This window comes from Ixodes scapularis, unplaced genomic scaffold, assembly GCF_016920785.2.
Source record: "Ixodes scapularis isolate PalLabHiFi unplaced genomic scaffold, ASM1692078v2 PGA_scaffold6__148_contigs__length_123643588, whole genome shotgun sequence".
Classification (NCBI taxonomy): domain Eukaryota; kingdom Metazoa; phylum Arthropoda; class Arachnida; order Ixodida; family Ixodidae; genus Ixodes; species Ixodes scapularis.
Window position 1 is genome coordinate 44,134,757 of NW_024609881.1, and position 11,502 is coordinate 44,146,258.

General features: G+C 46.1%; 1 protein-coding gene across 1 annotated transcript; it reads right to left on the reverse strand.

Moving 5' to 3' along the window:
- Positions 1 to 617: 617 nt before the first annotated feature.
- LOC120836135 (TNF receptor-associated factor 6-like) lies at positions 618 to 3,657 on the reverse strand. Its single transcript, XM_040210518.2, has 2 exons — positions 3,328 to 3,657; positions 618 to 1,759 (listed from the first exon to the last, which is right to left on the reverse strand). Exons 1-2 carry the CDS (start codon positions 3,595 to 3,597, stop codon positions 779 to 781), a joined length of 1,251 nt encoding a protein of 416 aa, XP_040066452.1. The 5' UTR covers positions 3,598 to 3,657; the 3' UTR covers positions 618 to 778.
- Positions 3,658 to 11,502: the final 7,845 nt, after the last annotated feature.

Consider the following 11,502-nt stretch of genomic DNA (forward strand, 5'->3'; position numbering starts at 1 on the left):
GTTTAAACATTTGTGGAGGACGGGAAAGAGTTTCCTGTAATTTAAGATAAAGCTTCAGATAACTGGCCGCCATGATTTTAAGCTCCAAGATAGGTAAGTGCCGTTACTCTGAAGCGTAGCTTATCGAGTGGCACTAGTAGCGTCCTTTTGCAGTTCGGTGATCCTTGGCAGTAGTACGCCATCCACCTCTTCGCCCAGCTCTCTCTTCTTTAACTTCCCGCCCGTGAACCTCGGTGCGTATGGGCCAACGAGCACTTTTTAAGTTTTCTTTTTTCTCTTTCGCACTCTTTCTCGAAAAATGACATAGCGTGCCTGAAGAACCAAGTGCAAGAGAAGGCTAATTTTCACCACTCCAATTTTTATTTTGCCCCAGAAGAGCGCCATTTTCGTCTCAGAAGGGCACAGACATCCTCACAAAATTAAAAAATTCTTCCTTGATCAAGCTGCAATTGCAACAAATAGAAAAAATAAAAGAACGAAACCATTATGTAAATCCATCGTTTTTATCTCGTTTCATTTTATTTTTACATGAAATTAATGATTGTAATCAACAGCAAAACCAGCACGATATAGTAAATGGGTTAAAGTGATATATCAACATCCAAGTTTTCTCCCTATTATGCCTGAAGGTGATTTAGCTCTAGCAAACAAAAAAAGACAGCTGTAAAACTGTGCTATCAATGATACCGCGATATTGAAGGAGACGTAAAGATGCTAATTTTAATTTTAGCTGTTTCTTTTTTCTTGTCATTCGTTCGTAACAGAGGCAGGTTTTCAATTACACGACCTCAAAGTACAGGTGCACTGTGTCTCTTTTAACAAACCCATACTTTTTTATATCCTCCAGTTTCAACTCCTTCAAGAATGCACCACTTCTGTGGGAATTTTCGTTTGGCCTCTGCAACTCGTCACCATTGCATATACTCGTATCAACTGAGAAGGAAAGACTCAAATTTTCGTCCACGCTGTGAACGAATCTGACACTGACAGTCTTGCTGAACGGCCATTCCAGGCTTGAATCATAGGCTCCACGATATATTTCTAAATACATATAAACATTACAGAAGAAATCTTCCCATTCAATGCTGCATAAAATGGAGACGTTGTATCCGCTCAAATAGTGCCGGGGGCTCTCAGCAGCCGCGGCCTCATCCTCGAGTGCTTGTTCCTCCAGAGCTGTGAATCCCCTTAAGTACCAGTGGAATTTCTTTCCTCGGTGATCAGGATGCAGTCCTTGGCACGTGCTCTCTTTGGCGTGCAGCGAGCGTTCGGCGTGTGCGCTGAAGTTTCCGGCCTGACAACCCTTCTCCACTTCACCAGCGACGTCACTCGGTCTGTCCTCCGCAAGAGAAGGCTCTTTGATGTGCAATCTGGACAAGTGTTCAATAAGTGACACAGAGTGAGCTTCCAGCTGTTCTTTCAAACTCCTTTCTGCTTTTCTGACGTCCTCCCGACACAGGTTCAGGCTAGTTTGCAGACAGGACAGGTCTTCAGAGAGCCTGCCCAACGCTTCTTTGATTTCATTACTTGTCTGCTCGATGCTGTCGTATCCCTGTGTGGCACAGTCTGTGTCATCAACGGGCCCAACGGCGGGTAAGTGGCAACCACGTTTGCAGTGTCCCACAACCTCGCTCCTCAGTACGGACGCTTGACACCGAGGACAGGACACAACGTGGAAAGCGCACTCCATGCAGTGCTTCAAGACACTGCAAATGGGACCCTCGAAGTTGTAGCCATTGAACTTGTTCCAACAGGCCGCCTTGGTGAGACCAAAAACATCGAAAACGCGGGTTACATAAAGTCATGCCATGAAAATACAAACAAGGGCGTATCACTAAGTCGGAAAACGTTGACGGTACTTAATTAAACAAGGGGAGCTGGAGAACTTTTGTACTTTCAGATCTTGGTAACACTACTCACAATGTAATGTGACAATACTTCGCGATGTTTGCAGTACGGTCGTAGTGCTAAGCACCTCTACATATTCCCAATCTGAAATCTATGGAAATGCATGCTCAACAGCAAACATAACACAACGCTGCCAACGTATGCATCACCGGTCATGCTGTTTTTTTTTATATTTTTTAAATAACTAGTGTGCGGCAATTATTTAAATAGTTTCTGTTACCGTTGTTTATCATTTAACTTATTAGGAACATCGCTTATAATCGGTATAGAGCATTCGGTTCCCAGATATGCAGCTTGCGAACTTTGGGGTTCGTTATCCCGTAGCGAAGAACAGCATTCTCTACTTCCTACAGAATCTACTCATACCTACTATGTAATAACGCTGCTTGTAATTGGCCGATCTCGGGCATCCTCGACTGCAGTGAAGCCACACTTTAGCTATGCTTACCGCGATATTTCGGCGTAGTTAGGCTAAATCCAGATATGCATTTATGTCATATACTTTGGTTTTGCTACCGCCATGATTTTAGTGATACAGAAGCAAGTGCTTTAGATATACTGAACGTGCTTTAAGAAATATGTAATTTTACAATATCCGGAAACAAAAATGGGAAAGGGAAGAAATCATACTAAGCAGAAAGTAAAAACGTCCCTATAAAAACTTATGCGGTTTGTCCAATGAACCTATTTGAATTTATATAACTTGTATAAGGCATACATAAGTACCTATATTATAGTTTCTTTTTTTTTAACATTTTTTTTTTTTTACTGGGGGAGAATGTTTGTGAAACCATTGCTAGCTGCGACACATGAACTCATGCTCTCTTGATTACTGGTAATCCAGGGGGGTTTGTGTTACTGATGGCAACTTTTTTTAATAATGTTAATCGTTTTAATGTTTCCTTAATTATGATTTCTTTGTGTGCCGCGCCAAATCCGACAGATGTCGGTTACACGAAGCATAGCGCAGAGAGGTAAGTGCGAAAGTCGACGTGTTTTGGTAAGTAAAACTTTTGAGGAGGAAAACTTAAGCCCACATTTTAGTTTAATGTCAAAGAAGAAAACTAAATTACTATTCTACCTTCAATAATCAAGAATCAAGCACAGCCGAAGCTACAAGTACGAGGATGATAAGTTGAACGGAGCTTTCACTTGTACGGGTACGCGTGGGCAGCATGAGAGCTCGGAATGGCTCGACTCTCGCGGCTCTATTTTTTACTTTGCTCGTATTTGTTTAATGAAACCAAGGTAGAGGTTTTATACTCCAATGTAGTTACCACTGGAATACAAAAGCCAAAAAACCTAGCTCAGCACTCTCGCAGAACAGGTCAAGTAGTGCCTCAATGCAATGATCTCAATCAGAAATACTCACTTCCTTTTGCTTATAATTCACACAACAAACATGACATTAGCACTTACCCGGCGTTTGGCTAAAAAGCCCACTGAAAGGTCGATTCGGGAGCAATCATCCTCGCCGAAGGATTCCTGATCGATGGGACAGATGCTCTCTTGCCGAGAGCACTCCTCGTGGCAGTCAGAGCAGAGCGTGTGGCCACAGGAGAACCTGATGGCTTTGAGGGACACGAGTCCACACAGTGCGCACGCGCTGTGTGCAATGGCGGGCTCCTGGAAGAGGATGGGCCTCCAGTCCAGGGCGTCGGAGAATCCGGAAATGCAGAAGGACCTCATCTTGGATGAGCCACCGTCGAGCCGGCCTCGGGTCCTTCTTCGATTAGGGGGCTCGAACCTACGGAATGGAAGGTTCTCGTTATATCAACATTACGATTAGCTTAATATTTTATTGATTGATTGATTATTAAGCGCAAAAATAAACGTAGGCCTTGCTGCGCCAAAGAAACTGTTAAAAGAGTCTATAGTGAATGAAAGGAATTACTATGCAGAAGATTTATAACTGGTTAAGGTATCCTGTTTTTTTAAGAAAATCTCGAATGTGATGAGAGGGGACTAGAGGTTCATCTCCCAGCAAGAAGACTGGATGAAATGGAAGATATCCGGAATGTGACGGGAAACTTGTTTGACGTTCTTGATCAAAGAATTTGCAGTGCCATAGAATGTGCATTATAGTTAGCAATTCACCACAATGCTCGCAGAATGGCATGTCCTCCCCACAGAGAAGATGTCAATGGGTCTCACGTGAATGCCCAATTCTCAAACGAGACATTAAACTTTACGGCGACGGCCTCTATGGTGCGAACTCTCCCATACCCCCAAACGTGGTTTGACAACATGCAGCTTATTATATATTTCTTTGTCCCAACCTAGCTGCCAGGCGTTATAAATTGTTTTTATTAGAACTGGTATAAAATCTTCTTGAGGCAGCCCAACGAGTGTTTCCAGAGTACAATTGACAGAGGCGGCTACCCTATCCGCCTTTTCATTACCTGAAATTCCCACATGGCTTGGTACCCAGCTTACAAAGTGTTCTGGCTTTCACAAAGTGTTCTGAATATACAGCCGAACCGACAGTGTGTGGAGTTTTTGCACCATCAGTGAAGAATTGTGCATAGTCCTTATACTTACACTCTAAGAAAAAATGACTACCCTGGGTAATCAAATGGCGCTTTGGAGGCTTTGACTACCCCAAAAGGCGAGTTACTAGCGTTTGGTCAAAGTGACGACCCCAAACCGCTGTGGAATAACCGCCTTTTTGCAGATGACGACAGTGGTGTGGTCACTTTCGAATCCGATATTCACGTGCAGGCAGTCGTAAATGATATTAGTAACTTGGATAACTACTGGAAGACTGTATATGATATGCTTCCTTAGCTTTCGTGATCTTTTAAGATCCGCCAAGATCACATCTGTCGTGCAATTCGCGTAAATTGGTGGAATAAACATTTTGTCAGCGCGAGCAGCAACACTGGTCTCGGCAGCCGTGGACCGTGGTGGGGTGTAGCTGTGGCGTGATAACAACAACAAACGGCGTGGGTGTTTGCCGAACTGAGGTGAGGATGTCTTTCTGCCCTATTTTATTGCAAAGAATATAAAAAAAATGATTAATTGTATATCTGATCGTGTCGAATAATTGAACAATGGGACCGAAGATCGGCAGGGTAAACATGCTCAGAGGTATGTGACTGTGTCGCCCGTACTGTTTTCATCAATCTCGGACTGGTTGAATTCCTGAGCTGCACCCGTCGTGGTTGTGATCTTCTGGCTGTACGTACGTAGTGCGCAAACTTCCCAATTCAGTAGCAGGTTGAGAGTCAGTGGCAGCGTAGTAATTGGCTTTTACTAGGTTGTTGTGCCGTCACGAGCGCTATTTGTGCTTTTACAAGCGCCAGCGCGAGCCCGAACTTGCGCCTCTTTCACCGTTTGCGTTCTTCTGGTTTGATGTTCTGCTCTATGATTTATTAAACCTAAATCTAAAGGTCAATCGCCTCCGCCTCGTCACCCATCAGGACACCCCATAGCGCTGCCGCTCTACCGGCCCTTTTTGGACGTCTCCTGCTGCCAACTAACAGCCGGATCGTCGAACCTCCATCATCATCGCCTCTCCACCAGAGGATCACTACATTTTGGTGCGTCAGCTACCACTATATTTCGGCGCGTCACCTACCGCTATATTTTGGTGCGTTGGCCGAGCCTGTCGGCCCGTCCCGTTTTTTCGACTGTTTAACTCTTTTCTGGGCACAAAAAGAGCCCCCGCGGTTTTTCACAACGTTCTTGCGCCCGTGCTCGTTCAGTTTTTTTTTTTTTTTTTTTTTTTTTTTTTTTTTTTTTTTTTTAAGGGCAGTATATAAGTTTTTGAGGTTCTTTGCAGTGTTCCAACACATGTCTTCCTTCAGTTCTTTTAGGACAGTAAATAAGCCCCTGATGTTCTTCACAGTGTTCCAACGCCCGTGATTGTTCAGTTTACCAGTCTGCCTTGCAAGACGGGGCCTTTCAAACCTTCTGATCTTTTCCCCTTGGCCGGTCGTACTGCTGTACCCGGTTTTGGACTTTACGAAATTTCACTGCATTGAGACATGCTGCCCTATACTCCGTTCACCCTTAAGCTGAGACAGAGCCATATATGTAGAAAGTTTGGCCATTCGTTGGGAAGTATAGGAGACAAATGAGGAAGTGCCATTGGCCGAAAGCAGGCTGGGCGTGTTCCAGGGCGTCTTCACAAATTCGAATGTGGCCAATCAGAAGCCGGAAATAATACCCTGGCGGTGGTTGCGAGAAAAAAAATTCATAAGTGCGTCGGAGTAACTCTCGGTGACTGAAAATGTGGTACATGTGATGTTTCAATCACGGTCATCCGAAATTATGGTGAAAGAGCGTGCGACTGGCGGAACGATCGACATAATCCGTGCGCCGAAGGCCGGGAATCTACCGTCTGAGCGGTCACACTCTCCCCGAGCAAAACAGAGTTGACCGGCACATTTGTTTCTTACATCCTTCTGCATGATCATGATTGTAACATCCTGTGCACCCTATTTTAAACCATGAAGTGTCACTACACTTCACACTTACGTGCTTATTAAAACCATACACCAACATATACCTATGATTAAAACAGTTTCTCGCTACTACCGCTAGGGATTCTTTTAGGCTTCTGGTTGGTCAAGAGAGAATGTCAAGCCCACTTTCTGCTTCTGGTGCATGCCCAGGCTCTGCCTGCGCCTAGCACTGACCAAACGCTCTCTAAACACGGCTCTGAGCTGATACTGCAGTGGGAACTGCTTGACCGCCGAACTAACCAGCCGCCTCCCTTTCATCACCTGACCCAGTCCTCGGTCTGTGGATATGAGCGGGAGCGTGATGACGTGGTGAAAGAGGGATGTATGACTGGTCCATTGAAGACGTAGCTTTCACCACAGTTTCAGCTTAGGGATGAATGGAATATAGTCAGCGCGCAGGATGGCCACCCAGCTCCGGCCTCCCAAGAAGTTGGTGTTTACAATACGGCTGCTGTCTTCATTGGCCTCTTCGCTCTAAACCGTATGCTGAAGAACGAGCGTGCACCAGCATGTGACACAAAGCTTTATCGATCGCTGCCCGGTTGCGGACGAGCTAGCATCTCCTCCGTTCTAGACGGGCGCTTTCGGTGAATCGCAGTGCTGTGAAATTAATTGTTTCTCTTTCGATTTTTCTTCTAAAAAACGTTTTTATCATAAATGCCTGTGACCACAACAGCCGCCATTAAGTCAACATTTTTCTCTGATTGCGACTATCTCAATTATGACAAACTTTCCTCGGATATGAACTTTTTCCAATATCATTTCTCATTGATCACTTGTGTGTATTAGAAGATAAGTGTTGTGTTCTGGTATTTTTATTATTGTAGTCTTCCTATACACCAACTCATGTTTACAAACAAACCGGCGCGCCCCTAGCGGACGCCACCGGCGCCGCGCATGCGCGGTGGATGGTGGGCAAGAAGCCCGCCGTCGCCCATAAACAAACCATTGAATTGCGTTGTTGTCGGCGTCGGTGGGAGTCCCCGTGCTCTTTTTCACGTTGGAATTGTTGATTCTACGTCCTCCTAACAATGTCTGACTACTTGAGCGGCTTCAGCAAAACTAACAAGGCAAAACTTTGCGTGAATAATGTGACGTGCGGCGATTCATTTCTCGTGGACGCCGCAGAATAGGCGCTAAAGCCTGACTCCCACGATGAGATTCTACTCGCTGTTTTCAGACGCGACGTTGATTGGACTGCAAAATCGTGGACCGTAGCTGAGATGGTGGATGTCGATACTGAAAACCGCAAGTAGAATCGGGCATTACAAGTCGGTGATGCATCCACTGGTAACAATAATGATCAACATCTTCTTGTATCTGTCTACACTTAGCCTACTTACCCCAACCAACCTTCAAAAGTGTTTTGAGGCCTGCACTTAGTTCTTATCGCAATTACCGGGTCAACGTTTGGTTTACGGGCCGCTGTCGTTTGAACGAGCTGACGACAAAAAGCAGCCAATTTTGAAAGAGCAGACGACAGTTCGAACGCATGCGTAATGGGGCACGGGCAAGAAGCACCGCGTCCCGCGTCGACAAACCACTCGAATGTCACGTTGTCGGCGTCTGTGTGAGTCTGCGTACTCTTTTTCGCGTTGGAATTGTCGATTCTAGGTCCTCATCGCAATGTCTTACCACTTTAATCGCCTAAGCGAAATTATCAAGGCTCGTTACGCCGCTAAACTTTCCGTAAATAATTTGACGTGCGGCGATTCATTCCGATGAACGCCGCAGAATGGACGCCAAAACCATGATGAGATTCTTCTAGCTATTTTCGGTAGCGACGTCGCTCGTGTTGCAAAAGTGTAGAAGGTAGCGGCGATGATCGACGTCGATACTGAAAATCGGAAGCGGGAACGGACCAAGCGTAACAAGTCGGTGATGGCCACCGGTACCAATGATCAACATCTCGTATCTACTGTTTACACCGAGCCTACTTAAGTTTTTTGAGGCCTGCAATTACTTCTTATTGCAATCACCGGGTCAAAGTTTGGTCTACGGGCCGCTTTTGTTTGAACGAGCAGACGACAAAAAGCAGACATGTTTGAAAGAGCAGACGAAAGTTCGAACGATCAGGCGGCCGTGTGAATTTGAAGACGCACTGAACCCGTGGGTGGTTCGGACAACTTGACGATTTTCTCTCGTTTATGTTGGAACAAAGCAAATACATCTGGCGACCACAAGGTGTTGCCCGCACACGCAATCGTAGTTCGACAGCGTCTGGTTTGCCCTTTTCACGGCTACTATCCACGTTCTCGGACGAACGGAGGGGGCAGAAACACATGAAAACTGATCTTCAAACTTTTCCAGACTCTCTTGGTACAACCTTCGTCGCAGCATTTTGACGAGAAGGCAGGTTTTTTGTCTCGTTTCTTCCAAAGGAACACGGGAATGCATGTCTGGCACGGCGACTTCTGCCCACCGCCCCAGACCGGAAGTGCGTCCGGCGCGCCACCACCGCGGCGTGACGTAGGAGAGTTGAGTTGGTGTATAGCTACTGTTAAAAAAAATATTAAGAATGGGAGAGCAGTAGTTTTTCGTTCTGCTTTGATGGGGTACAAAAGCAACATTTTAGCGCCTACTTCTTTGTGTAGACATGGTCTGCTTCATGACAGCAGCTCTCAAACAGCAGTCTTTCGTCTATAAATGCAAGAAAAGCAATTTTAAAACAAATAAAAAAATGTCCTAATACCACCTGGTAGTTGAGGTCTGAGCTTTGTTGGAATGTCTCACGTCACGGGCCCATCAGGAGCTACACCACAGTGTGGCGTGTCCGATGGAGGCGTGCGGGAGCGAGCGACGCTTGGCGCACGTCTCAGGTCTAGTACACCGTACCTCAGGCATTCCGACTTATCAGAATTGCAACGCGCTGACGATAAAGCTGGCGCCACCTAGTGACGGCGATCGTAATTACTATACCCTTGGCCTCGTATGGGCCCGTGACGTTGCGAGCGTGACGTCACGGGTAAATATCCCGAGATTTGCGTGCCGACTCGATGGCTGTTTTTGAGGCGCTCGCCAGAATCTGTCGGTTGGAACAAAAAATATAGCCATCTGCTAAAAATACAAGCGTGCCATTATCATTTACGGATATTGTGGATCATATTTCACTTATTTCGAAGTGTTCTGGAAATATTCCAAGTTTTGATTCTGTACCCCCTTAATGTCTTTCTTGGGGTTTTGTTCGAAAAAACTTAAGGAAAGGAGAATCTAATAATTGGCTTTTACTAGTTTGTTACAACGTCACAGACACTATTCGCACTATTATGAGTGCAATTTCGAGTCCGAGCTTGCACCTCTTTGCCATTCTTGTTCTTCAGTTCTGATGTTCTGCTCTATAATTAATGAAATCTAAACCTAAATGTCAATCACCTCTGCTTTATCGTTGGCAGGGTTCGCGCTGACTGTGAACCCCGCCACTACTCGTCTCCCATCAGGGTACCCCATCACCTGGCCGCTCTACCAGCGCTTTTTGGATGTCTCCTGCTGCCAAGGACCAGCCTGATGATTGAACCACCGAACCTCCAACATTGTTGCCTCTCCGTCAAAAAACTACTACAGGTAGGCTGGCCCACTTGTGGGGAAGCTGTGTCCAGAGCTGATCTGCCTGGTGTTGGTGCTGTCCTCTTGAGGTGCCTACTGTTGTCATTCTTATACCATCAAGTGAGCAGACAATTTCAGGAATCCACCATAGGCCTAAGCTGCGCGCCCACACAATCTGTCCCACACCAAAAGGATGGTTGCCTCCCATGTGCGGGGACGAGTCCAAATGCATATAGACAAAAATCAATCGGGGATCTGATGTGGAAGCCAAATAACAGTTAAGAAGAATACCTCCTATCTTTTGCTGAGGTTCTGCAGCAGTGGAACTTCAACAACAGCGGGGAAGTGCTTGCAAGCCTGGTTCCAAGACTGTGAGGTTCAACCTCATAAATTCCCCCTTGTCTCCACATATTGCATGCTCGGATAACCTGATGAACTGCGGGTGATACAAAGCGGTGGTGGGGTGATGTACATGACTGTTGTAAAAACTGTTTGAAAACAGTACTATTAATCTGGGTTTGTTGTCGTCAAACACAAGTGTCCTTGGCTGTCCAAATCGATCAAAGATGTCGCACTGGGCTTCCACTGTGGTCTCGGCCGATGCTTCTATCTGCTTTGTGCCGATCAGTATCACGTAACTCTCCAGCTGTACGGCATAATATAAGCCATGTTCAGCGTTGCTTGGTATCCAATCAGCTGACCCGAACCTGCACCAGGGGCATTTAACAGGACTGGGCACATGTTTCGCACCTTCTTACATGGCCTTAAATGTCTTTGTCAACACCGGGGTTCCAGAAGGTGGTTTGTGCCAAGCTCTTCATGACTGACCTGCCTGGGGCCCTATGTCGCGCTTTGTGGACTTCCGCGGCGGCTAGGAACAAGGAAGTGACGTCAACAACGCAGCAAGCACAGATTAAGTGTTGATTGGTGAAAGTCGCTGATGACGAATTTTTGCAGAAGAAAGCAAAGCTCACTTTTCCTTTGTTTTCTTCTGCGGAAATTCGTCATCAGCAACTCTCACCAATCAACATCCAATCTGCGTTTGCTGCGTGTTTGACGTCACTTCCGTCTCCCTAGTCGCCGTGGGAGTCCGAAAAGCGCAACATAGGGCCCCAGGATAGGCGTCATGGAGCATAGCCTCCTGCATACTGATAATGCCTGCTCATTTGCCAGTTGCCAGCTATCACTACAAGGGTGTGTCGCCTTCCTATACAAGGCAGAAAATGTGAATGAAAATAAGCCTCTCGTGCGTTCTTGTATTCTTGGTGCTGTTTTTGGTATTTGTCGTGGTACCTGTGGGCAAGAACTTGCCGGGGCTGTCATTTCACGAGACCCCAAGCAACACTCGGGATCATGGAAAGTGACTAAAGCTTATTTTGAGGGAAGACTGCGTCCCAAATTCGACCTCCTATATACTTAATAGTGTGTGGTAGGCACCTTTTTGTGACGTATATGAAGGAAGGCTTGTCTGGTCCTCCTTCGTGGATTCTGCTGAGGTTCCACTCAAAGCCCAGCTTGGCTCAGGCCTCTCTGGTGTCAAAGCTGGATGAGCCCATGTACCCTTCCAGGTCCTGTTTTGGTG